Source organism: Chlamydotis macqueenii, chromosome 1 (assembly GCF_036417535.1).
Source record: "Chlamydotis macqueenii isolate bChlMac1 chromosome 1, bChlMac1.mat, whole genome shotgun sequence".
Lineage (NCBI taxonomy): Eukaryota > Metazoa > Chordata > Aves > Otidiformes > Otididae > Chlamydotis > Chlamydotis macqueenii.
The window spans coordinates 63,291,746-63,319,673 of record NC_141556.1 but is presented as its reverse complement, the minus strand read 5'-3'; the positions used below and the strand labels follow the sequence as shown (position 1 = coordinate 63,319,673).

The window sequence follows — 27,928 nt, the reverse complement described above, 5'->3', positions numbered from 1 at the left end:
TCTTCTCCACTCCAGCTTAAATCTCAAGCTGTTGTTAAAAGAGAAAAAGGCTTCTGACTCTGTGGGGGCCAGTGCCCAAAGCCAGTATTGCTTCTTAGCACCAAAAGGGAAAAAGTGGAACTACTGCTTTGCCTGGGGCTGCATTTTCTCCCTGGTCACTGTAGCAGGAAGGTGGTTCTCAAGCCTGGCTACTGGCCCATGACGACTATTCCACTGTGTGTCCTGCTGGGAACACTCCCAGGAGGGTTTCTTTGCTGGAGCTGGATATCAGGGGTGCGAGGTTTGAAAATGAGCCTTGTTTGGTTGCACTGCACGGAAGGAAACGCTGTCACCTCCAAATCTATGTGGAGATTTTACATCCTCCACGCTTAAAAAAAAAGGAGCCTGTCATGATTAACACTATTCAATTTGAAAGATTAGTAATTAATGAATATTTAGGAAAGATCACAGTACATCAATATTGCAAATTCATCTCAACTGTTTTGATTCCTCTCTTCTTTTTATTCATTAGGTACTAGCATTTCTACAGTCTTCTTTAACAACCCATCTTGAAAAACACAGCACAGGGGGAGTCATCTTAAGTTTCCAGTGAGAAACAAGTTGACAGAAATAAATTGGCTGCCAATGTGGAAACTGGCACACTCTTTTGTTTACACAGCTCTAAACTAATGCTTTGTTGAGTGATGACGTGTGCAAACGTCTATAATCCAGTGCTGTTAAGCCCTGGAGCAAAGCAGATAAAAAGACGGTTGTTGTAGTAAAGCAATGTAGAAAATTGCAAGCCTGCAATATGATCTGTCTTTGAGCTGGTTTGCATTGTGTGCTAAATGAAGGGCTGCAATCTTATAAGGGACTTAATCGTTGTCATATGATCAACCTCAGCCTGAAACAACAGCTCAAACATATTTTCCTTAGAAAGAAATATGGCACAAAGACAAGGCAGTAAATGGAGCAAAACACATGGAAGCTTAATTTGAAAGCTGCATCTCCTCTTTTCAACCGAGCAGTAGGCAGCTGATCCGATCGAATGCTGAGGACCAGGTACTTGGCCAAAACATCAGTGGAGATACTCAGCCAGCCTGGCCGATGTAGTTCAGCTCTCAGTCAATACAGCAGTATACGTGAATGCAGCTAGGACGTTTCCATCTACAGCTGCTCTTCTTTCAAGGGTCATATCCCATTCTGTCATATCCCATTCTGTTTCATCCTATATACCCTGCTCTGTGGGTGAGTGACTACAAGAAAATAGAGCTTGGCCTGAGGAGCAAAGCAGCGATGCACTGGCTTCACTCTTCTGTGGTGCCATCAATGATGTGCTTGAAGGAGAATGGAGAAAATTTGTACCCAGCTCCCACGTAGAACTTGTTCTGGAACTCCACCCTGGAGAGGAGCAGAGCAGAGTGTCAGTGCTGCCCACGGGCAGGACCTATGGCCAGCCGAGAGGCCGAAACATGGCACCCATGGGAAAAGGAAGGCCACGAGAGATGGTGGCCTCTGAGCCTGGAATGTACGCTCCTTCTGGAGCTCCTCAAGAGGCCAGTTGGCAGGACCTTGCCTGCCTGCTGAATTGCTTCTAGCAGCTCTGAAAGCTGGGATAACTGCCTGCTGGCTGCAGTCTGGTGGGAGACAGACATACAGACATCTCCCCCTCCCTGCACAATGACAAGCAACTGCACCATGGTCTGGCTTGGCAGCATTTGTGATTTGTGTTGGGACGTTACATGGTGAAAAAAGCCACAGCTTGGGTGCTCAAGCAGGACGCCAAGCTATGGTGGTGGTGAGGGGCGATTTGTTACCTTGGTCTTGCTTTACATACTAGCCTGATGGTGCGTCCACACTGCTGTCCTTCCCTGGACTGAAATCTAGTTAAGGCAGACATGAACTAACTTGCAACCAGTTTGCCACAAAGCCGAAATGGCCTGGAGCTCAACCTGGGCTTAATGGAACAAGTGCTGACCCAGATCTTCAGCAGGTTCTGCCGCCTCGGCTGAACTCTTGCTGTAGTAGGTAGTTCCCAGCTGGCTTGTTTGATGGTAACCCTGGGTGGGATACACAACCAGTGGTGTGGCTGTGCCTTCAGGCCTTATCACGCAGGTCAAGGCGGCCTCAGTGGCTCTGCCTGTTTACTGGGGCAGAGCTGCAGGTTGCCATTTGCCAGACATGCCCACACACAGGCTCACAAGGACAGGCAGGTTGCTCCAGGGAGCAGCTCAGAGATGGAGCATGGAGTTCTGACCTCCCTTTGAAGGAGTCTCCCTCCCTTTATTTGCCCAGGGAGACCGATGTCCTAATGCACAGGTACTAGTACAACATGTCTAACACCGGCTGGTGGCCATCTATTTCCACAGCCTGATCTCTCCCAAAAACTGCTTTGGGAAAAGCTCCTAAAGACCACACCACCTACCAGTGCAGACGCAAGGCATGCAGAAAGGCTGAGAGCCCCTCCATGACAAGCAGGATGGCTACCGTCAGCACTGCAAATGCCGCGAAGATGATGAAGATGATGATGAGGCCTGCCCAGCTGCTGTTGTTTAACCCGTTGTGCATCACCATGGTCCAAAGGACCTCTGACAGTTCTGCAAAAGGAAATAAAGGGAGAACAACATTGAGCAACAGACATGGACAGACATAGCATGCAATCTGTCAGCTCACCCATTTTTCCCAGTTAGATGAGCTCATTTAGGATAAAATGTACCATGATGGTGATCATATATGGCCACTCTGGCTCTCCGTGATGACCGGGGAAGGAAAGTGGATGTAGATTGTTTTCCATTGCTCCTCTTCACTGTGTTAGAAGCTGCTGGTGCTGTTTTGTCTTGGCATTGTATCGTAAGTCCATGTGAGCACAGTACCAGGAATGCTGTTACCCTCACCTGATAGTTTAATTTGTACCTCTTTAACATAGCGGATAGGCAGTATGCCTGGCCTTTTAGGACTACCTGCTGCTAAATCCCAGTGAACATGACTGATTGACACAGTCAGTACATCTGTAGATTAGGTTAAAAGCTGTACTGATTGGTGCTAGCTAAGACCCACAGGAGGCCTATAATTCCCATTTTTTCTCCAAACCACTTCTGGAGTGTCATGAAGAAGCTGTGGTAGAAAAAAAAAAAGGACAACTGGTTGGTCCCTTGGTCCCACTCAAGGTATTAATGTTCAGGTTGCTTGTATTCCCTTAAAGATTTTTTTTCCTGCATAGATTTATATCAACATTCACAGCACTTGTATATCCAATATGTCCTATCAATGCAAGACCATACTCCTAACCTAACCAACCCAGTCACACTGGATAGATTCAGAACAAGGCATTTTCCTCTTCTGATACAGGCAAAACAAGGACTCAGTCCAGCTCTTCTCATCTAGATGCTCCAGCCAACAGTCCAGCCTTATTTTCCATTTTACCGGTCATTGGTCCTCAAGCCATATTAGAATCATAGAATGGTTAGAGTTGGAAGGGACCTTCAAAGGTCATCTAGTCCAACCCTCCTGCAAGGACCAGGGACATCCCTGACTAGATCAGGTTGCTCAAAGCCTCATCCAGCCTGGCCTTGAACGTTTCCAGGGATGGGACATCAACCACCTCTCTGGGCAACCTGTTCCAGTGTTCTACCACCCTCACTGTAAAAAACTTTTTCCTAATATCCAATCTAAATCTACCCCCCTCTATTTTAAAACCATTACCCCTCATCCTATCACAACAGGCCCTACTGAAGAGTCTCTCCCCATCTTTCTTGTAGGCCCCCTTGAGGTACTGGAAGACTGCTATCAGGTCTCCCCGGAGCCTCCTCTTCTCCAGGCTGAACAGCCCCAACTCTCTCAGCCTGTCCTCATAGGAAAGGTGCTCCAGCCCTCTTATCATCTTCCTGGCCCTCCTCTGGACCTTCTCCAACTGGTCCATGTCCTTCATATGCTGGGGGCTCCAGAACTGGACACAGTACTCCAGGTGGGGTCTCACCAGGGCAGAGTAGAGGGGCAGAATCACTTCCCTCGACCTGCTGGCCACGCTCCTCTTGATGCAGCCCAGGATGCAATTGGCCTTCTGGGCCGCAAGAGCACATTGCCGGCTCATGTTGAGGTTCTCATCCACCAGCACTCCCAAGTCCTTCTCCTCAGGGCTGGTCTCGATCCATTCTCTGCCCAGCCTCTATTTGTGCCTGGGATTGCCACGACCCAGGTGCAGGACCTTGCACTTGGCCTGGTGGAACTTCATGAGGTTGGCACGGGCCCACCTCTCCAGCCTGTCAAGGTCCCTCTGGATGGCATCCCTCCCTTCCAGCGTGTCGACAGCACCACACAGCTTTGTGTCGTTGGCGAACTTGCTGAGGGTGCACTCTATCCCACTGTCCATGTCACCGACAAAGATGTTGAACAGGGCCGGGCCCAACACAGACCCCTGAGGGACACCACTCATGACCGGTCTCCACTTGGACATTGAGCCATTGACCACCACTCTCTGAGTGCGGCCATCCAGCCAATTCCTTATCCACTGAGTGGTCCATCCATCAAACCCATGCCTCTCTAGAGAGAAGGATGTCATGCGGGACAGTGTCAAAAGCTTTGCACAAGTCCAGGTAGATGATATCCGTTGCTGGTCCCTTGTCCACCGATGCTGTCACCCCGTCATAGAAGGCCACCAAGTTGGTCAGGCACGAAGCCATGTTGGCTGTCACCAACCACCTCCTTGCTCTCCAATATTCAGGCTATTGATTCAATGACCTGTTACTTTAGATGACAACAGATGCAAGGGATCCCTTGCAACAACTGCCCTCAGGAAAAAATATTTCTGTCAATGTCAGTTTGTAAGGCTGCAGAGGAATGTGATGGTTTTCCATGCAGAATTCTGACATAACACATAGGACTGCCCTTAGCTAAGCTTTTTAGTTGGTTTATTTTGTTTTGTTTAGATACCTGTCCCCCACGTAAAGCTAATGTGTATTAGCTTCCACTCGACCCCTACCAAGCTTAATTCTGTGCCACGGAGTACAGTTCACCCCTGTCAATGCATGGTGCACTCCCCCTGCTTTGTTTTCCTTTTCCGTGAGCCCAATTCTTTACGGCAGGCGCAACTGCTAGCCAGAGGCAGTACAGTAATATTAATAAAAAACATTGCAGAAAAATTAGAGTTGTTGAAAATCTGAAATTCCAGCCTGAGGCAATTTCTAGTATTTAAGCATTTGGTTTTATCTTAAAGCAAGACAAAAGACATTGAAATGCCGTACATTTCTCATGGAATATGAGGTTCCACTGAATGTTGCTGGGAAAAATCCCAGTGAAAATGACAAGTTTCAGGAGTTCTTGAAACAAAATTTTTCTTTCTGGTTCGCAGAACCAAATCAAAGTAACTGTTTCAAGTGATTTTGACATTCATCTGCATACCCTACAGCTATAGCAAATGCCTCCTGGGAAATGAAGCTATGGTTCCCACACTCTGCGGACTGGACTACCTCCCACCATGCCATATGTCATGAGGACTGTTCCAGAGGGGAGGCGAGAGAACAGCATGGGAAACAGGTCCCACACAGCAAATGCAGTCAGGAGCTGACTGATATATACCTGCCAGAGATCACCACTAAACATCAGATGGCCACCATGAAAAGCTTGGATTGATCTGACATGAAGCAAAACACTTTGAGACACAAATGTTGACAAGGAGAACTTTGATTTCATGGAGAAATTTGCAGCAGTAAGCAAACACAAGCAGAAGCAGCGATCGGCATGGATGTACTGGTAACTAACAGGTAGTAACTAATAGGCAGTCAATCACTCACGTGCATGGGCTAAGCTCAGCGCCCAGAGCCGCAAGTAAGATGCTGTGTTGGAGATGCAGCCAAGGCAATATTCAATGGTATGGATTGCTTGGTGGACAAATATGTCTCCAAAATTGAACTGAAACAACATAAACCCAATAACATTTTATTAGTTCTTAGTTCAGGGCTTCCTGGTTAACAGAGCAAGACTCCACCTAAGGCTCTTCATATTCCTCCCTTTTCCTTGATATGTCTTGAGCAACACACAGATAGTTCCCAGATAAAAGACTGCTTTAAATTGTCAATTCTCTGTGGTCTTCCCATACATTCTCCTCAGAGAAATACAATTTCAGGGAAAAGCAAATGTCCAGGAACTAGTCTTACAATTTCAAACCTAGAATAAGCTGGCAATCCAATTGCTACCAATTTGTGATTTCTTGTAGAGGCAGAAATTCTTACATAAAATAGAGTTTTTCAGACTATCTGCCTATTGGCATATACGCTTTAGGAGATATCACCGAATAAGCATATCTTCTAATATTGTGAAGATTCCCTGTGGCTGGGAACTGACAGCCATATCCACGCTCAATATTGCTGGTACTTCCAACTGCTACAAACACTTTTGTCACTTTTTAAACTATGTTGCTGCATGCTGCAGAAGGCCTTGACAATATCTGCCAAAGGAAGACTTTTCTCCCTAGCCCACACTGCAGGCTGACAACTTTTCAATGCTCCTTTAAAATTTAAAGGAAGTAAAACTCACTGACTCTTGGGGAAGGTTTGACCTTCTCTGGGTGTGGTGTGGAAGTGAAACACCCACCCTGGGGAAACAAAAGCTTGAGGTTTGTAAAAGCCTGCCCTCACCTGGCAAAACTAAATTCTATGGAATTCATTCTATGAAAATCGAAAGTTTACTCTGTTTGGAAGCAGAAATTGTTGGAACAGTGTAACTTGGTATCTTGTTGAAAAGAAGGGCTGGCAACTGTGTAAAAGCTTTCTGCTTAACTTTGTGTCTTCTGCTATTGTGTGTGTCTGAATAACTTTCTCCTGTATTTTCTTACCTCTTCATCATCATCATCATCATGTCCTCCATGCCCGCCACTGTGGTCTCTCTGGGAGGCTTTCTTGGAGTCATTGGTCTCTGGGACATCTACCTCATTTTCTCCTCTGGGGTTTCCTGAGAAGGCTTGAGATCGAATCTTTCAGAAACAAAACATAATGTGTCTCGTGTGATGCTACAGATTGATACCAAGATGAAGCAGATCATGGCACAGAACTCCATCAATAACTTCATGGTGGGTAACATATGAAGGGCTGTATCATGAACACGAGGACAATTTTGACAATGGTCAGTCATCATGGACCACAAAATCTCAGTACTCCTGCCAAATAGCTAATCATACTTAAATATTTTCCATTCTAGAGCATCTTCCCGTGATTCCAAGTAATTTGGAGTTAGTTTCCAGTCTCACAATGCACCCATTTAGACCCATCATGAGAAGATCTATCACTTTTGGCAAATGAGAAAACTGAGGCACATTAAAGCTGAGGATCTCAATCAGATGGATGCAAATCAAAGGAATTAGCATCAAATGAAAGGGAAATGGAGCCTGAAAGGATGAGGTGACTTGATGAAGGTCACACAGTTCCTGAGATACAGACAGAAATACGATTCAGATCTCTTGATTAATTTTAAATTGACGAAAAACCTCATGACAACCCATCTTGTCTCCATAATCATTCTTTACAGAGCTTCTAAAGACCTAAACATCCTGATCCGAGTCTCACTCCAGAAATGACAGCACAGCGTAAGAATAGCTCTACATTATATGCCTGTAACAATCCTGTTATACAGCATAACAAAATACGGACCTCACGGCTTCTGTCAGCTTCTGTCCTGTCACTCTTTATAGCTTCCAGTGGGTTTCATGGGCAAGGTCTCATGATAACATATTGTTTTCTACTGCAGCAGTAATCATTGTCACACCCACTTTATCTTTGCTTTACCTGAATGTCAGCCTAGAGAACTAGACTTTGTTGCAAACATATAAATCTGGGTAAGTGTAAGATGTGATCAGACAGGTAACATATGAAAATTAGAAACAGAAATACAGGGGCATAATAGGAGATGGGGAAAAGCTGTCAGATGTTACTAGCATAAAAGCAGGAGATGGAGTCAGCCATGTCAAGCTTTCATCCAAATCCCAGAAGAATGACAAAATAAGAAATTACAGCACAGAGGCAGGGCTGCAAAGGTCTCCCAGGGACCTGGCTTTCAGTTATAGGTCAGAAGTGACTGGGTTGGAAAAGGTCACACAGCACAATCAGCATCTCTTTCTTCAAATGGAAACATCTGTGCTCTACAAAAGGTACTCCAGGCACTAACTCTGACTTATAAAGAAAAGTAAATCCTTGACAGGCAAGTAAAGTCCTGTTAGCGTAATAAAGGAGAGAATTAATGAAGAACTGGGAAACTGCAGCTGCCGCAGTTAAGTGCTGAAGAGTTGGGCAAACCGCAGAGCCCATGGGAAGGAGGGCTCTGTTAATGTGAAGGCAATCACTTAGGGAAGAAAGCACCACTGGCAAGCATGCATTAGCTTTTAAATCAAGCCTCTCCTCCAAGAAGTGCTGATCTCTCCAAAGCCGGGAGTATCATAGATGTCCCGTTCCTACAGAGCAACCAACTAGCGGTTAGTGGTGGTTGTGGGCTGGGAACTGAGGTCTTTACCTTTGTCTTGGCTTTACTAACACTTCAGTCTTTCTAAACCTTCTCTGGTTTTGGATATGACACCTGAAAGAGCTGTCAGCCTAACACTTCTCCTAACAAACAGGGTATAGCCTTGTGAACAAACCTCCTGCTTCCCATTTAGATGGCTTAGACAAACATCCATACACATGTTGTCGGCACATGTGCATAAAAGCACAGTTTGAAATAATTGGAGAAACTCAGAGATCAAAGAAAAACAGAATTAGATCACTGCTAAGTTTTAGGGGTCTGCATCCTCAGCTTTGCCTTTGCCCCCTTCCCTGATCCACATCCCTTACCATGCGCTGTGCTTTCTGGTGGTTGGCTCGGAGGATGAAAGGTTTAATCAGAAGCATCCAGGGAACAGCAATCAGAGCAAATATGACCAAGAAGCTCTGCACTTCTTTCTAAAAGACAAAACAAGAAGTCAAAAAAACCAAAACAAACAAGAAGCACAGAAAGTTACTTTACTTCCTTTAGCCAACCACATTTATGGTTAGAAACCCGATTCTATAAAATGGTATTTTTTAAATACTAAAGATATACTCCCTGTATCTGTTGATTCTCCTCTGCTTGTAAGGACATGAAAATAAATGTACCTGTCTACAAGGCCAGAATACCAGAAGAAAAAACTTCTCTTATGTGACTGGCAGTTGGGGTTGAGCTTCTGGGCCTGTTCCCTATCTTTATGCCCGCTCTCCTCAGCACCCATTGTGAACCTAGCTATAGTGGATTTGAGCTGCTTGATCCATACCTGATGCAGATATAATGGAGCATTTGAAGCATCACCGTAATTGAACAGAAACATATTGATGAAGTGGATGAGGATGCTTGGTGCGCTCTGGGATGTGTGGGCATCAAAACGACACCATTTGAAAATAATCATGAAGACCAGGTAGCCAAAGAGAGAGACAATAAAAATCATTTCTGGAATGAACTGAAGGATGATATTTATGTATTTCTTGAAATAGCTGGAAAGAATCAGGAAAGATAACTGCAATTAATACAGTGGGTATGAATACAAGGTTGCACTCAAGTATAGCAGTAGTGTGTATAACTTAGTCTATGGAAAATAACATAAGAAACATACAACTATCACTAGTCAAGAAAGAAGTTTGTAGTTGCAGTTCTTATAAATGAAAGTAATTGTTTAAATACAAAAGTTTTGTCATACTGGTTCTCTTCAGGTTTCTGTGTTTGACCCACCAGTACCTCAGCACCTTACAAGACTAATACATTGAAATAAAAGGCAATTTTTTTTTTTAAAAATGGCTAAGTTTCAAAGTTGGGCATTATATACTGAGGAAGGTCAGAACCAGGTGTAGAATCAGTTCTGTAGGGACAGTCCTCCTCTCTGCCACCGGCAAACACTTTCCATCCTTGAAGGTCGCTACACACCCTCCAGCTTCGGAGAGTCTCTCAAAACAGCAGCATCAGCCCCTCCACTCTATCACCATTTCTTATTTTTTTTGTTCCAAAAAATAGAGGCGGCGATATAGACATGCACACCCACAGATCTTGACCAAAGGCCCACCAAGTCCGGAGAAAGACATGCACACACACTGTGCTCGATTTCAGCGTGCTTTGGATTAGACCAAAGGAGTTTGTCTTTCAAGATAAAAGTTATGAATAGTGGGAGGTGCTGTATTTTTTTAATTTAGTGTACATCAGTATTTCTGTAGGATCAAGAATACAAGAGAGAAAGTGAAAAAGAGAGTTAATCAAAGGGAATATCTGCAATGTGATAGGAGTCCTCTGGCCTTTGGAATCAGCACTCTGTACCAACAGTTATGTCAGTCAGTGTACAGGGCATTTCTGCTCACACTGGAGAACGGGCAAAATTCAAGTCATCGAACTGAGATACAAGGCTTTCTCTGAATGAAGGACACTAGTTTAGAGATGAGGGCTTGTGTGCTGCAGCAATGGGCTTGGTGAAACAAACTTACATGTGGTTGAAGAGACTGAGTATCACTCCAAAAATCATGTGCACAATCCCTATGACAACCGACATCTTCATTTTGTAGGAGTTCAGGAAAGTCAGCTTGTTCGATGCAACATTCCATATCTTTAGGAAAAGGAGCAAAGAGAGACAGAAGAACAAGATTTTCAGGTGTTTGCTCAATAACGGATTTGTGGAAGTTGTTGCTTTGATGCCATCAATTTACTCCTACCAGTTCTAGTAAGAAGAAAACAAGCAACAAAAATCTAGATGTTCCTTACACTCTGCCAAGCTTTTAATCTAAAGGATATAAAGTTTTATCCCCATTTAACAGAGTAAATAACAGGGATTTTAAATGATGTCATGACTTCCTGCACTAGATTGCCTATGTCCTGAACAGAGCTTTAGGGCCAGGTTTGTGAAAAACTTACTACAAGGTCAATCTCTGCAAACCAGGGGAAGCCAGTGTTTCTTTGTGCGACCAACTGCAATGAGAGCGTATCCAGCAGAAAAGAGGTTAATTGGCTGATATGAAGACTGCAACAGGAAAGCTCGATGCTAACAACTATATTGCAATACCTGATAAAGAGAGAATGGCAAGAAAAGGGAAATACGACACAGAGGAGAAAATGTGAATCCGTTAATTAATGCTGGCGTTTACTTCAGACTTCATATGATAAATAGAGTGCATGGAAATAATTTTCTTTGCCCTCAAACTTTGATCCATACCTGATGCAGATATAATGGAGCATTTGAAGCATCACCACAATTGAACAGAAACATATCGATGAAGTGGATGAGGATGCTTGGTGCACTCTGGGATGAGTGGGCATCAAAACGACACCATTTGAAAATAATCATGAAGACCAGGTAGCCAAAAATCTTTGCCAAATCTTTGCCCTCAAACTTGTGAGGTAGCTCTGGAATGGGTTAAGTACTCAAGTAAGGAAAGGAGTCCAGCAGACCGGTGACAGAGCGGAAACTGCAGCACAAGACCACTCCCCAGCAAAATCAAAGTTCTTTCCTGCTTACCATTCTGCTGCTGCCTGTGCAAAACTGTCAGCAATACATATCCTTGATTGCTAAAGAAAAGCATCACAACGACTATGTAAAGAACAGGCAAAGAACAAGAAGCGAAGAGCACAGCTCAAGGAGAGACATCACGGAGCTACTGATGCACCTTATATGTAGAAACAGGATTGCAATACAAATTATCTTAGACCAATTTAATTTAATTACCGGATCTATTCCAAATGGATATGGATTTCCAGAGTAGACTCCTGGGACTGCCGGATCCAACTGCAGCACTGTATTGTCCAGAAGCACATCCTTACTACAAGAGAAAAGGGAAATGACCTTTGCAGCTTAATCTCACTGTATGAGCCTATGGTGTATTTATGTGAGATGTGCTGAGGACTACAACATCATACCTGTCACCGCCTCCAGCCTTTCTGTGAACTGTTACCCTGGGCTTATGTGTGCCTCTGTGTGTGTATAAATGGGTTTCTATGCACAACAACAGTCTCCATCACAATGATAATTCTCTATGCATCAGTCCCAGACACCTGCAGATTTTCATGCACATCAGTTCCTGATCAAACAGGCGTGTTCCCAGGAACTATACATTTCCATTTCAATAGTGAGTTTGTCTGTGTGTATGTTAGACAAAACCTCTGATTCATTCATGAGTGCATCCACAGCAGAGAGTTCTTCCCTTCCCCACACGAGCAGTCACTCTTTCTTTCAACGCCTACGTGCTGCATTTGGTGTGTTTTCAGTTGTTTCCCACATTTAGCCACTTACTTCCAAGTGCTATTTTTAAACATGGGGATGATATGCCAGGAAGAGCCAAAGATGTTGAACGATTTGGAGAAGCAGTCATTGTAGATGAAGCCAGTGTACATGGAGAATATGCCCATAAGCAGGATCAGGTAGCGTCCACTGAAAAAGGTGTTCCATATCTGCAAGGGGAGAAGGCAGTGCCAGTGACCAAGGTATCTACAGTCCCATCAAAGGGTGGGCCTTGGTGAGCGGAAGACACGACTGCACTAATCCGTGCATATACAATTACTCATAGGAAACTCCAGGTCTCTTTGGCCCATCCAGGTCTCTGTGAAGAAGTAGGCAGAATTACTTGCCAAATCTCTGCCTCACAAGCATCTTCAAAGGATCTCCACTCAGCTTTTGGGAGACTGGATGTCCCCTTTATCAAATGGGAACGATGAGCCTTTTCCTACGCTGACAGGGTGCATGAGCTCCCTGGTACTCACCTCATTATTGCTTTTCTGGGCCAGAAGGCTCTTCTCATTAATGACCATCCAGAGTGCAAAGCCCAGCATGACAGCGCCATGGCCACAGTCCCCAAACATCACCGCAAACAGGAAGGGGAAAGTAATGATAGTGTATGGAGCTGCAGGAAGGAAAGGACAAGAAGCTCAGCTCCTCCTAACAAAAACACCTCAGCAGAGAAGCAGTCCACCCCACCAGACCATTCCTCACAGCTGCTACTTTTTATAGGCCTCCACCATCCCTCCTCTACTCCCTATGCAATCAGATCTAGTGTAGAACTAGCTTTACCAGCCAGAGAGACTCTAGGTTTCTCTTCATTCTCAGTGCTCTCCTCGCAATTCTCTACCACTGTTTCACACTTTTCTCAGGTCCTTTTGGCTTTTTTTTTTGCCTCTGCACCATAAGCTCAACTTATATTTGCCTTGTGAGGTTAGGTCTTTTCCTCAGTGCTGCTATCTCACCCTTTGCTCCCCATCCTGTATCTGTGTAGTTCATTATTCCTGCCACAATCAGCCACTGAAGTCCGACAGCCAAATTCTTTGCCTGAGAAAATCCATGCTTACGTACCAAACACTAGCAATTTTTACCAGCGGAAAATATGGTTCATGTTTCTCAATCAGCAATGAGTGCATGTGTTAGGATAGTGATGGAGCACAAAGGCTCCACTTTGGCTCTAGCAAGCCAGGTGCAGGTCACCAAGTGTTTCTCACCTGGGTTCATCTCCCTGTAGTTGCCCACACCGTATGCATCCACAATGTTCTGAAATCCAGCTGTGAACTTGTTGGTCCTGTTGAAGGTGGGTGGTGCCATCCTGGTGTGTACGGCAGTAAGAATAGGGGCGATAGTAGAGCCGCTGCGCTCCTGCAAACCCGGTGACAAGGACATAAGCCATCAGGGTGGCTAGCAGAGAGGAACTGGTCCCACAGCACTAAGGTCTGTGTCCAAACATGCACAGGCAGCAACATGTAAGCTGGGCCCAAGAGTGCTATATCTCTTTTTCTAATATCCAGATTTTTCCATTTTCTGTGCTATTGATTTGCTCAGGGAAAGCTGCCAGCACTGCTCACTCTTGTGGGTCGATGACAAACCTGCTAAGATTTAATGCTGACCTTAAACTCCCTGAGGCCGAGTGATCATGCAACAACCTCAACTTTAATTAAAACAGAAAAAGGAGCCCAGCATTATGGTAACAGACAGAAGTCTGAACATATGCTCAACATATAAACAATGCAGTTCGGATGAGAGCTTCAGGGACCCAAGATATTACTATCTTACCATTCCCTGATGGAGAGCTCTTTTTATCCGGCCAGCATCCGCCACTGGGAACCAGATCTCTGCAATGACGCATTGCTGGGTGACGTCAATGTTACAGCAATTCAGGATGTGGTAGATGGCCTTGATTTTCTTCACCTTGATGCCCCAGGACCACAAGTTGGCTGCGGCCTGATGCAGCAGTCGCTGGCGGTGGGACTCGGTTTGAGTTATCACCTGTAAGCACAGCACAGGCAGCGCTCGAGATAGGAAGGCATAGGTGGCATGATCTACACAGCAGTTATTTGGGGAAGGCAGGTGGAAGAGGGTTGCAGAAAGGGAGCGATTTGTATGAATGTGTGGGGTATCCTGGAGGGCAATGTGTGCAGGTCTGGACACAGGAGCACTTGACACCAAGCGCACAATGCTGTTCGCTAAGGACTCTCCCTGCATGGCCCTGAGCCTCTATAAGTGTAGAGGAGACCATCAGGAGTTACTAAGCTGTGGAATTGGCTCCTTACCCGGTTGCTTTCAGACTGGTCACATTTCACCATGTGCTCCCACCCCTCCATGTTTGCTCTGTGCTGCAAACTTGGGGCACATCACGTCCACAAGCGTGCCTGCCCTGCTAGAGCTATAGCTCATGGTCCCGGTGGGACCTCCACACATCATGTGGCCACTAAAGTGGTGCTGCATAAAAGAGCAATGCAGATAGTGTGTTAGGAAGATATGACCTGTGTGGTCTACAAGCTGGGCTGAAGAAGCCTAGCTGTCCACGATGCTCAGGAGTGAAAGTCAGTTTGGAAGCAGACTTGCATGCAGGCTTGCTAGTCACAGGCAACCACAAAGGGAGTCAGGAGGATGTCACCTGCCAGATGAGCCACCTCAAGGAAACATGACCCACTTACATGTGTGACAATGCAAAGCTCACAGGCAGAAGTCCCAAAAGGCGTGAAGTTCTGATACAGTATGTGGATGTATAATTCCCTCCTGTCTTGCGACCCATTGACTGCCATGTGTGACAACAGAAAAGTCTACTTGCACTTCTAGAAGAGCAGTTTCAGCTTTCCACTGCTTTTGTGACGAGCGCCCCAAGATCAATTTCCTTAGTAAAGAAAACTTAATTTAAATATTAAAAAAACCCTTTAGAGTCCTCTCTGAGCCTGATACAGCTATACTACACTTGTGATTGAGCAATTTTGTGAACTGCTGAGGAAAACCATGCTGTAAGAGCTAGGTGAAACCATTTTGGACCACGTGCAATTTGGTTACAATACCTGTAGCCTACTGATGACCTTAGATTCCACCCTGTAGCCCCATATCATAAGGTCTAAACCTCTGACCTCCTCACAGCCAACAGCAGCAAGTAGTTTTTGCACCGCTCACATGGGAGGCTGTCCTCCAGCAGCTCCTGGGGGGTGTAAATGGGCAGAGCAGAGCACAGGCAATGGCTTCTGCAACAGGCCGGGGGAACCGCTCCTGGGCTGGTGGCTTCACCTCTAGCCTCCTGTCAGCTGTGCACAGTCAGCTCCCAAAACGAGCCTGGGATCTGACCATGGTCACAAGGTTTCAGAGAGGACAAATGTCTGGGCAGATCCCACTTGCAGGGTTCAGACCTCAGTAAAGGCGCTGGCACTTACCGTGTTTAAATCCTCAATCCTTGTGTTGACTCCATCAAGCATTTCTCGGCGCTCGGTGGCAGACTCTGGACAGGGATAGACCGTGGCACGAAATCTAGCCTCAGTAAGAGACAAGTGAGAAATACCATTGATTTGACTGACGTTTTCTTCCTCTGGACTCTTCTCTGCTCAAAGGTGGGGAAACCAGACTTTGTTCCTCATCTGGTAGTATACTCTCCTTATGCACTACAAAGTTGTTCCTGGTCTCTCAGAAAGGTCCAAAAAGGTACATTTATCTTATCACAAGAAAAAAAATCCTTTTGTCTGTTCTGTCTGAAAAAAAACCCAGTCCCTGTCTCAGGTGCTACAAGGTACATGGTATTATACAGCGGTCAGCACTAATAAGTAGGCAGCTCCCTTAAGGCCACAAGCTGCTTGAACCGCAAAGAGTCACAAAAAAAAAAAAAAAAAAAATTAAAAAAATCAAACCATCCTGGCAAAGGCATCCCAGATAACACGGTAGCCAACAGATGTCCCTCTTGCACTGAGGCTGGAGAAATACCCTGTCCTTGTCCCTGCACTACACTCATGCAGTCACTGGGGGAAGGCAGAAGGCAGCAGCTGAGCTGCTGCTGCACAGCAAGGAAACACCCTTAGCGCATGCAGGCTGTGTAAGGAATTAACCCTGAAAAAAAAAAAACCAAAAACAAAAAAAACCCAAACCCAACAGACTGTATTTCCAGGATAAAACAAAAGGAGAATGACCATACAGTCGGCTCTTGGCTTCTGGTCCATCTGTTTGGCTGGACAGCCTGGGAGCAAGGGAAGGATGGGTGAAGTTTTTAAACACCTGAGAGTGGGATCTGTTATGTTGGTTTAGAGGTGGGCAGGCCGGTATAAATGCTTTTATAAGCTTACCCCCAAGGCTGTATTTGGGGCATTCAGCTGGTTTGTTTAATGTAGTATGATAAGGACTAATGCCCATCATGGACATCATGTCACAACACCATATAGGCGTCGTATACTGCTTCATCTCTAGTGTTCTCTAGTATGCAACATGACCTTCTCCACTGCAGTGTTGTAAAGCCGCTATATGAACCCCATACAGCCATTCAGAAATAAATAAGTTGCATGTCTCTCTGAAAAGTGTACAGCTACCTGTCCTGCCTGCAAAACAAGTCCCAGAGTACACTTCACGCATGAAGAGCAGGCACAAGGAGTTCCCACCGGGGAGCTTGCCCATCACGAGGTGCACGCTGCAAGGCTCTGCGCCTGCCAGCTTTCACTGAGCTGAGGTGCTGCAGTAACTAAAATAGCAGAGATCTCTCCGTTTTCTCCTACTCGATTTGCTCAGTGATATCTAAGTGCTTGTGCCAGCCCTGCCACTTCCAGGGCATCAGAAATGCCACCCTTCAATATTACCCCAACAGGTCTGCAGGAAGAGATGACTCCTCTTTACAGAGTGGAGATCTTCTGCCCACCTAAGGCAACACACCTCCACCATCCTGCAGTGGAGTTTCGCTGAGTTAGGGTTGCTGAAGGGCTGCCTTTCTGCACGTGAGATGAATCAAAAGAAGATGTAACAGGGTCATAGGGGTCTGTCCCTCTTTAAGAGACAAAAACGCACATGCTCTGTGTACAGATAAGCATCGTGTTCTGGCTTCGTCTGAGCACAGAATATATCACCACCTGCTCTCCACAATCAGTTCCAGTGCACACACAAGCGAGGACAGTTGCAAATTGAACAAAACACACAGCATTTTCCTAGAGATGAGCCCAGAGCTGTGTGCAATGACAGCGCGAGCTAAATTTCCCTTTCCAGAATTGAATCTCTCCTCACTCAACACCTGGTATTCGTTTCCAAAGGTTATTCACCCTACCTAATTATTTCCATCTTCTTATTCTTCCTAGCTCTTAGTTCATCTTTAATAAGGATTTTTAATCAAACTTGAAAGCTTATTCCTCCATGCTGTACAGTTCCCTCGTTTCCAATAACGTTATTGCAGCAGTGTTGCTTTGATCTTTTAACAGCCATTTTGCATACTGAGTATCAGCTTTGCCCTAATGGCACAGACATTTCTAAAAGCTCCAGGAGAATTCAGCAGGGAATCCTTACATTGATAAACCCAGTTTAGTATTCACATTAGCGCTGAGGCAGCCGCAAGAAAAGAAGGAAAAGAAAAATTCTTACGTTTTCCTCCTCCCTGCTCCCTCTTCACCTTTCACTAATAAATTTGTGCATGGACTTAATGCTCATTAAATTGGCAGACTAATGTTCCCAATTAGAGTCAAGCAGGGACTACAAGCGTAACCTGAGGCACAGTGCTCTGCAAACAAATCTCAGCCTGCCTTGCAGGAGATTGGCTTATACCAGTCCCATGATTTTTGCAGGATAGTTACTTGTCATGAATGACGACTTAGTGCTATGCAGAAACGTCCTGCTGGGGCTGGAACGACACTGCCATCTGCTTTAGGTATGGTTTACCCTGCCTTGAAGATGGACCAAACCAAAATGTCTTGACCCGTGTAGCAGGCATGGTTGATGACCCACAGAGCACAAAAGGAGAATCATGGGATTAATAAATTTTAAAAAGTGCCATTCAGCAAAAAATCCATATATATGTGTATATTAGCAAGCAAAAAAATTGAAAGGGAAGAAGAAAAGACATAAAGGTCAATTTCAAGTGTAGCTTGATGAGCTGGCAATAAACAAAAACCAGTGCGCTAGCACCACAAAGGAATTTGTTTTAGGTAGGTCTGCTTTCCTTCAGTTACAAGAGGCTGAGAGAAACTGGTCTAAGTTCCTCTCTATGAACTTACCACCACATACATGCCACCAGCTCATAAGTTACGAGCCTGCATCATGGCCCATCCTGCAAAGATCTGCTCACACTTCCAGTGCTGCCCAGCCCCACAGACGGCACCGGCTCCTGGTGCACTTCCAGCTGCACCCCACCGCAGAAGGTTGTGCCTCCGTTTTGGAAAATTCTGGGTTCAGTCAATATTCATATTGCCTGTTCTTTTACTCCCACCCCAGCAAAAAAGTATTGACTGCAGGGAGTCTGAAATGCTACAGGGGGAGAACAAATCCTCCAAAATGAAGCTCCTGCAGCATTCTCCAGGCAACCCTAAAGGTACAGCCTGGCAACTTGCAAGGCCACCAGCATGGGAGCAAATCCAATGGGAAGCGTTCACTGCCAGCAACTGCACATGAGTGCAGAAGGGGAGAAGAGAACTGAACAGCATCTAAAAAGCTGGCAAAGAAATAAGACATAAACAGGAAACTGTAATCCAGAAAGAGAATGAGACTCGCCGAAAGCTCAAAGACGAGCAGCAGAAGCAGACTGATCCTGGGCAGTGGTGATGGCAAAACCCCCTCCACCTCTGAGGTTCAGAATCAGAAATCAGTGACTGACACTTGGGAGTCCTCCCCCAGCTATCCATGCTACCACGGCTGCTCTGTAGAGTGCTGAGTGGCTGAGTGGCTCTCAGGATGAGCATCGCCCTCCACTGCCTATAGAAGGCACCTTGGAGGGCCCCATTTCTAAGGCAGGAATTGCCAACAGTCCCTGGGGGTCTGTCACTTCATGGCACTAAAGTCAGTTCTCCCAGTTGTATGAACTGATGTTCCTGCTTTTATTCTGATTAAAGGCAGGATGTAAGGATGTAAGGCTCTGAGCAACCTGATCTAGTTGGAGATGTCCCTGCTGCTTGCAGGGGGGTTGAACTAGAGGGCCTTTAAAGGTCCCTTCCAACACAAACCATTCTATGATTCTATGAAAGACTTGCCCCGAGTGCACAGGTAAGCGCAATTGCTCACCCCCTCCCTGCAACCTTCTGCACCCCGCAGGCACTTGGCTGGCCCCTCTTGGTGGAGAGGTTATACCTGAAATGGATTCGGTGACAGCTGACAGATCCCTTCATCAAACCTGATTTACACTGCAACAAAGCCCATCGGTCATCAGCGTTATGAAACAGTAACAAAATATTCAACCTGAATTATCTTTTCAAGATGCTTAACAGGGTGGAAACAAGTCAGGCTGTATGAAGCTTTCATTTCTCTCCTGGGCTCTATCTCTGATTACACAGATATTGCCCAAAGGCCTTGGGAAAGGTTTGAATAAACTACAGCATCATATTTTTACTCTGAAAGGCAGGAAGGCTTGAGAGCAGGTTGGGGATTACCACGTTCCCAGTGCCCAAATTAGGGCCTCTGATTTTCAGGGGAAATGCTGAGTATTTCTGAAAACCCAATCCCCTTTAAGACGTCCCAAGTTTAAAATCTGGCAACTGAAGCTCCCAAGATCTTTAAGTCACTTCGCAAAATGTAGAACCTCAATTTCCAAGTGCCAAGGTGACAGACATCTTTAATGATTGGGAGCAGCAGAGCTGAGGAGCAGAAAGGAGCTCCATGGCAGAGCTGACAGACAGAGAGCTGGAGATCTGACCTCTGGCTCCAAATTCAGCCAGCCCAGGCTGACAGGTAAACACCTCCGTGAGAGACACTGTGGCTTGTCCACCAGCCTGCCTTACCCATCACAAATCTTCTTGATTTTTTGTTTAAGCTGCTCTCCTTGATAGAAGATAATGAACACGTTCTTCTTCACTTCTTCTCTCTGCAACACAATTCAAGCAGAACTTAATGCACTCAGAGCAAAGAATCAGGTGCAGAAAAGACGGGTTTTTTTTCAGCAGCCTCTCCACTGGGTTGTTTTTTTTCCCCCCAGCCCACCTTGATAATGGCAAAAGGGGAAAGCAATGTCAAAAAAACTTCTCCCATCCTCAAACTTTCCCACCTTTCTTCTACAGGCTGCCTTCAGACACCCAGCTCTGGTGAGGCAGCCAGTGCTGCAGTGTGGCCAGGGCACCAGTTTGGTTTCTGCAGGTTGCAGGCTTGCATGAGGAGCAGCACGAGGAGCAGCGTGAGGCAAAAACCTCGGTTCCTACCATCACAGGGTCCTCCAAGGGGGTGTCCATTTCGGTATACCTCAGGTAGATGTTTCCTCTGCAGGCTCGCCACAGTAAACGCTCAAAGGGTATCATCCTTTCCCTCCTTATTACCCCTGCTGTGAAACTGAGCAGAGTTAGAAGATAAATAAATTCCAGGTTCATTCTAAGTAAGTCTTTTAGGACCTGTAACACACATGAGTTTACAATCTCCTGTTTTCTAGTCTGTGATAGCCAGGGCTCTGCTGCTGCTGTAGGCACTTCTAGGAAAGACCTCCTTGCTCAAGCCTCTGTCTACTGACTTTATCCTGTTGTTTGTTCTTTAAAACATTGTAAGTCCTCCCCAGATCAACAGAAAAAGAGAAGAGACAATTCTGGCTAGAAATGGAGGAACGGAGAGATGCTTAGAGTCACACAAACAGATTGCACCTGAAGGACAGAGGCAGCTGTTAGCAGTTTTGCAGGGGTGGTTTATCTTTACTCCTTCCTGTTGTCCTTTTCCCAGAAAGCACCAGACTGCACCTCTGAAGCGCGCCGTGACAGGCTGGTGTACACGCACCACGGCAAGCCTCTGCAGGCATATGCTTTGCTCATACAAGAGTTGAACCGGACTTCAAAAATACCAGCAGCTATAAACAGCAGTCTGGGAGAACATCATCAGTGAGTTTAACCACACTTAGTTGATGTAAACACAAGGGAAAGCTGTTTGAGTCTATGCTGGCTGCTGAATGACCATCAGCATTATGCTCCCCTAACTCTCAACTTCAATGCCGCTTTCTGTTGCAGACAAAGTCCACTGCAAGCAATCCCATGGCTTCTGGCTGTGGTTAGACATCCATTCTTGAGGATCAGACTGGTAGCCAGCTGCCAGAGTCCAGAAGCCACAGACAAGATGTTTTAAGACAATAATTTTCAGTCAATACCTACTAAAGGCTCACTGGAATTGGTGGACTGGGAGTAAAAGTCCATTTGTCCCACTGACCCATAACCTGACCGTTGTTTTGATGATAACTTCAGAGGACAGTCACTCTTTCACCTTCATTAGACAGCTGCACTGAATAGGCTAGCAAGCAACTTCTGCTGAGAACCTGAAGGAAGTGTACGAGTGTCACAGCAATGCAGTGCAGGTGGGAAGCCTGGCCAAGCTGAGGGCCATCACCAATACACACCCCAGTTTGGCAGCTGCAGCGGCGGGAGTGCTTCTCAGCTCCAGCAGCCCAGATGTGTCTTCACTGAAGAAATCATCTGGCAGATTGGTTTCTGCCTGGAAAACATTAGTTTTAAAAACTATTCAGCATTGCCAGTTTGAAAACTATTTTCACATTTTTCTCTTTACATATTTTCCCCCCAAAGGTAGTTTTCCACGGAGACTTAGACCAAAGGGGGAAAAAAAGGTAAAGTATATCTTAGCAACTGAAAAGCATAAATGCCACTTTTGAAGATATCTGGGAACCAAGTTCTTTAGCCTCACTGACTCATGGAATGGTGCAGGCTCCAAAGTGACTGAGGTGCATTTGCAAACATATCTTACTGGCGTGTGGTGAAGACTGCTGGGTTTTGATTAAAAGTCAGTAACAGCAACACACACCAAATGAAAATGTCAGTGTTTTCAGGAATCTTCCACATCTCTATTGGAAGCGCAACGAGACCTCTCACCTCGAAGAAGTCCTGGGTTTTCTTCAGCAGATGTTTGAGCTCTGTCAGCTCAAGGAAGTTCTGCTTCAGTGTTTGCTGGTTCTGGTTGGCTTCCAGCAGCTCGGCTTCAAGTTTTTCCAGCATCGTCTGTTTAGGGTCCAAGAACATGCAGAAAAACTCTGAAGCAGATCAATGGCTCTTCACCAAGCTGACACCAAATCTCAAACACCAGATGATTGGTTTTCTTCAAGGGGGAATATAAAAATATTCAATGCATGTGTGAATTAACACTGAGTTTGTAGGAAGATATTCGTCAATGCTGACACCTCATTTTCCTATTGCCACATTCCCTACTGGGACGCTTTGCCCTCTTCTGGCATCAGAAACAGATCAAAGCACGGGCAGGTGGGTGCCTGGTGTAGGCGCCTCAGCCTGTCTTGGCACCTCTGTGGTTCCCCACAGGATGTCTCAGGCCCCAGGTGGACTGGCTGTCAGTCTATTGACTACAGAAGGAGCCTGCAGCAAGGCCATCAGCTTAGGTTCATTAGCCGTAGGCCAAAAGTTAGGTGAGGATGTGGGCCCAGGAACACACCAGGGAACCACTTTGCTTGTGAAGCTGAAGCACGATTTTCCTTTCTAGTCACCTACGTGTGCAGCATTTAAAAATGACCCAGGCTGTAAACTTAGCTTCCAGCTGGGCTAGAATAAAAGAACCCCTGCACATCCAAAAGCAAAGCACAAATACTTGTGTCAGGCCACAGCATTACTATATCACAACCATGCTCCCACCAGGACAGACAGCCCTGGGGTTTTTATGCAGTGAAGCCAGTTCTAACATCAGCTGTCCTGCTTAATCACCCAAAACCTTCTTATCCTCACCTACAGGATGATGAGGAGGGGGTTCTGTGGGAATGATATGTTGGATCAGAGCTTTCACAGGGGATGGTGAAAAGACTGAGCTCCGTTATGAACATGCAACAAGATCAGCCTTGACCTAACTGCTGAGACAGCAACTTGGGGAGCACCTCCACAGGCAGAGAGAGCTGTGCCAGCCTCAGTTACTGGGTCCTTCTTTGCAGGGGAGGGCTGGATCGAGTATGTTACCCAGACACCCCCATACACATCCCCTTCCCTCTCTCCTTGGTCTGCTCCAATTTCTGTACCTCCATATCAATCATTTCCCGAGGCAGAGGGGTCTCTGGGTACTTTTCCAGCTTGACTGTCTCAACATTGTCTTCCATCTCATTCTCCAGAAAACCTGCAAGAAAAAGACATGGACGTCTTGATACAGGGTCATCCTTGCTGCATCATCCTGGTCACCAGCTGCTGCTAAAACCCCTGTCAGGACATCTGACACCGAAATGTGACAAGGGGCAGTGATATATAAGAGCTGTCATCCCTGTGCATATATACAACCATCAAGAACTGAACACCTTATGATTTCATATAAGCTAATTAACCTCCTTTCAGTTCAGTCAACCATTTTCAAAACAGAGGCAACAACTTATTGCCCATATGGGGCAAAGCAGTAATTAGCTCACGCATGCAAAACATTACCAGGGGCTCAGATGAAAACATCACTATTTTGCCACTAATTCTGCTCCACAGTGTGAGAGCACTTAACAAAGAAATAAATCCCACACCACCAGTTGGCGGGAAGCCGATTGCATTTGACAAGCATTTACTTACGCAGGATCCTCTCCAAGGATTCACACCTTCTCACTTCATTCACAAACTTTCTCTGGAAGCTGTTCACATTCATATTGAGCTAAAAACAGGAGAGAAAACAAGCCTGGGGCTGGAGGTTTCACGCTGCCATGCTTATTTTTAACATCAGCAGAGCACAAACGCCCTCGGTGCAGATGGCCAACACCACTGCATCTCACAGAGTCCTATAGAGGCAGGGCAATACCATGGGTTTCATTAGGGCTGAGGACATCGTGGCCTTACCAAGCTCATTTCCACCCATCCTTGCTGTAACAGCAGGAGTGATAGATGGACTCTCATGGACAGACCTCTCGTTTTCTGGTTGTGGAGGGAATTGTCCTAATGTTGTGCATTGACTGTGCAGAGCACGAGATGGACACTCAGGAACAGGCTGGGTCTCAGCACGGTGACTGACCTTCAGGTCAGCTTTGGGGAAGTCCCACTATCTCCATGGGCTCTTTGACCACCCTGCAGGTGGACCTTCCCCAAGTGCTTTGAGGGAAGGAAAAGCACACTCCAGGGCGCATCTCCCACAGCTCAGCGTGCTGGCCAGGCACTACTCACATCTCTGAACTGGACCAGACCCAGCTCCCCGAGCTCAGCCACGCAGCAGTAGGCAGCCTCCACCTGCAGGAAGAGCTGCATCAGGCTCATCTCCTCACTCCGGAAGACCGAGGCCATTTCTCCTGCCCTTCTCCGACCTGGGTGTCTGTGGGGGCCTTGGTGGCAGCAGAGCAGTCTTCCTTACCCAGGGAGGTGCCAGAAGGTGCCAAGTGCTGTGGGAACATTGGGATCACTGAGTAAAGGTGCTGCAAGCTAACCCAACACTGCTCATCATGTCCTTCAAAAGAGCTTCTTCACCTCCTAAATGCCTCCTCGGACCGACATGAGGTTGTATCCCAGCAGCACGGTGACGGATGCCAAGGTATGTGTGTGAGAGGGAAAAAGGGGAGCCACTGGGTCCCTAGGACAGATGACAAGCCAATATCCTGCCTTGTCCTCTTCTGGCCCAAAGATGCTTCAGATCCTTTATTTGGGTTTTGGATGCTGAGTCTGTGAAAGACTCAATTTCTCTTCATCTTCCACAACACAGAAAAGAAAAATTTTTAATTTCACCTTGCAATTAGGTGGGTGAAAGAGGCCTGGCTGGATTTTATCACTTTCATCGGCAGTGTGAACACAGCATTGCAAACACATCTGGAGTATGTCATACGGGGATGGGGAGAAGAGGACTATTTTACTTAAATTAAAACAAACTTGAAGATTTAAAAAGTATTTTCTCCCCATAAAAGACTGTTTTCAAAACAAGATATATGAAATATCATGCATTTAATAAAAGTTCCTTCTGGCTATATGCTGCTTATTATTTACTTTGAGTAACCCGAACATACAAATTGCCTTTAGTTATTCTTGCACAAAATTAACTGATTTGCATGCACAAACACAGTAATTATTATTTCCCAGAGAAAAAAACATGCAAGTGGATACAGTTCTTGCATGCATTTAATTTTTTAGCAAGCCCACATTTTATAAATAGCAAAACAAAATCCCTTTGTGTCCTCACTTATACTTGTTGACAGGGATGGGAAGTCAATTGTTCCTAACTCTCTCTCTCTCTCCATGAACCTTGTCTTGCAACACTTTTTAAAATGTGGCTTCTAAGCATTTTCCTTATAACATAAAAAAAGATTTGTCTTTACAAGATATTAAAGGCTTGTTTAACAGGAGCACCATAGTCACTTGTCTGTATTTGCTCAATTGTCCTGTGAGTTCTCCATGTCTTACTCTCTGTATCCATTCTCTAAGTGATTTAAGACATTGAAAATATAACATACGATAACTACTAACTTGTTAAAACAAAACATATCATGTGCCAGATCCAGTGGGTTGAGTAAGGATATAATCTTTAAAGTTGGTTGGATATTTTTCAGCAAACCATGTTTTTCACAGGAGAAAGACACAAAAGCTGCAAGTCCCCCCACTACTCATGCAAGAAAGTAAAAAAATTCCGTAGCTCTGATTTTCAAAAAGTTTAAAAGATTTTCAAAAAGTTTAAAAGATCATTAAAATGTCCCAGCTTAACTTCTTTAGACTGAAAAGATATTGTAATTTAAAGCACTTTGTATTTCTAAACCTGCAGTTAACTTCCACAAAAAAAATATTAAAACCTTAGAATGAAAAGAACAAAACTCAAATTAAATACTTGGAAATATCTTAGTTAAACTGCTTCTAACCATCCAAAACCAGGGTTCTGCTATTCCTCTGTAATCAGTTAGGAAAAAACCCCTACAGCTCACTTTCATCTTGATTTGGAATGAGAGAAAAATGAAAAAGAAAAGGAGAAACCTCTTTCCAGTTGGGAAACGCTTCCCAGCCGTGCTCCAAAGAAGGCAGAGCATTCCTCCTTTGTCCACTCCTGCAGATACAGAAGTCTTGCCCAGAGGCACCTGCTGCCAGCTGTGCCTCTATCAACACCCCCACCTCACCTCAGTTTTTTTGCTTTGGCAAAAGAAGAGTTAACCGAGAAACCACTCACGCCATCCCTCATCGCTGTTTTCCAGCAGTATCGCGCTACATTAAAACACACAGGGTTTCAGGCAGGGTAAATCCCAGTGCTGTCAGTTGCTTTGGAGAAGATGTTACTCAGGTTTACCTCTCAGCCACCACGCTCCTTTTGGGCAGGCCCTCTCCCCTCAGCTGGCCCGCAGTCCCGTCAGACGATGACAGCAGGGTTGTGTTTCGGCATGGCTGGAGGCACCCAGCTGGGCGAGGAGGGCGGCCAGCGAGCGAAGCGCCCCAGCCAACTGTCCTGTCTCGCACGGGGCACAGCAAACCTTTTTCTTTTAAGGTCAGAGCTGGTCTGAACCAGAGAAAGGAAACGCTTTCTGTCCTGAAACAACCCTCGGGTGGTCTGGACCCAGTGCTTTCCGGCTCGGTCACAACCTCGGCATCAGGTCTGCGACAAGCGCGAGCCGTGTTGAGGCAGCACACGGTTTGTTGAGACTAATAACAGACGGGGCATGCTGGCTGACACCACCCCAGCCGCCCAAAAATGAGCCAGAGCCTTTGAAACCTGCTGTACCCGGAGAGCTATAAACCCATAAAAACTCATTTACAAGCCCTGGATGGAGGATCAGTCACCAGGGAGGGGGAAAACTTCTGCGCTGTTTCGTGCTGGCTTTGTCTCACCGAAGGCAGCCCAGGAAAGGACAGAGAAACAATGGGAGATTAATGATTTTCCCGCAGCCCGGGGACGGACTGGCAGAGCTACGCAGCTGAGAGAGGGCTGGGAGGGCAGGGGCTCAGTCAGCAGAGCTGTGCTGGCCTGGGGGCAATGCAGAGGCAGGGGAACTTGTTTCTCACCCCTCGAAATAACAAATGCAGAGGGAAAAAGTGGCTTTATATACTTATTCTCCCTTCAGCTGCTAAAGCAAGGGCTCCAGAGAGATATTCGGCCCCTCCTAAAACCAATGGCTCAGCTCCCACTGAAGTCGGAGGAGTAAATCCTGGTAAATATGGCTGGATCACTGTTAAATCTAGCACCCATAAGAAGTTTTATCTCAAAACACGAGCTAATGAAAACGCATGGCTATGTATAAATTGTAAAGTACCCCTTCAAGTAACGCTTTCTCAGACCCGGTTTTTTCGGAGGCACCCGGTCACCCTGACTCAACAAGCCGAAGGGTATGGCTTGTCCAAGGGAATGGTGGTGAATAACAGCAGAGGGTTTCCCAGCATGGAGGATTTCTGTTCAAAAGCAATGAAAAGTGGTTCTGCTTTGCAAAGTCAGCCAGTGTGAGTGGGCTCCCACCACTTTCCAAAAAAAAACCCAACAAAACCAGCAGCCTAAAGCTGCACAACTCAAAAAGGAGGTATTAAAAATCATAAGGCAGTTTTAGCAGGTGGGTCTAAGACTGTCATTTTGCTCAGCTGAGCTGGCCACAGGGCTCCCGGGCCTCCCGCCTGCTTTGGCTGCATTGTGCTCCTCCTGCCCCAGCCGCCGGCACTGGCCAGCTCTGCTTTCTCCATCGGTGCTACCAAGGAAAGA

General features: G+C 45.9%; 1 protein-coding gene across 1 annotated transcript; it reads right to left on the bottom strand.

Moving 5' to 3' along the window:
• Nucleotides 1-734: 734 nt before the first annotated feature.
• ATP6V0A4 (ATPase H+ transporting V0 subunit a4) lies at nt 735-24,561 on the bottom strand. The gene is made up of 20 exons (XM_086740156.1): nt 24,445-24,561; nt 23,863-23,941; nt 23,337-23,431; nt 22,195-22,320; nt 21,708-21,802; nt 20,539-20,665; nt 20,125-20,207; nt 15,613-15,706; nt 13,997-14,209; nt 13,432-13,582; nt 12,703-12,842; nt 12,236-12,393; nt 11,672-11,765; nt 10,440-10,558; nt 9,248-9,464; nt 8,793-8,900; nt 6,809-6,946; nt 5,769-5,886; nt 2,405-2,576; nt 735-1,380 (listed from the first exon to the last, which is right to left on the bottom strand). The coding sequence occupies exons 1-20, from the start codon at nt 24,559-24,561 to the stop codon at nt 1,287-1,289; spliced, it is 2,538 nt and encodes an 845-aa protein (XP_086596282.1). The 3' UTR covers nt 735-1,286.
• Between the last annotated feature and the right edge of the window lie 3,367 nt (nt 24,562-27,928).

Bases quoted from the DNA above. Each gene is read 5' to 3' on its own strand.
- ATP6V0A4 (XM_086740156.1), bottom strand. From the start codon at position 24,561: ATGGCCTCGGTCTTCCGGAGTGAGGAGATGAGCCTGATGCAGCTCTTC. The intron at 14,210-15,612 runs GTAAGTGCCAGC...CTGTGCTTACAG, and splicing joins GGATTGAGGATTTAAACACG to GTGATAACTCAAACCGAGTC. The intron at 6,947-8,792 runs GTAAGGGATGTG...TGTTTCTGAAAG, and splicing joins ACCAGAAAGCACAGCGCATG to ATTCGATCTCAAGCCTTCTC.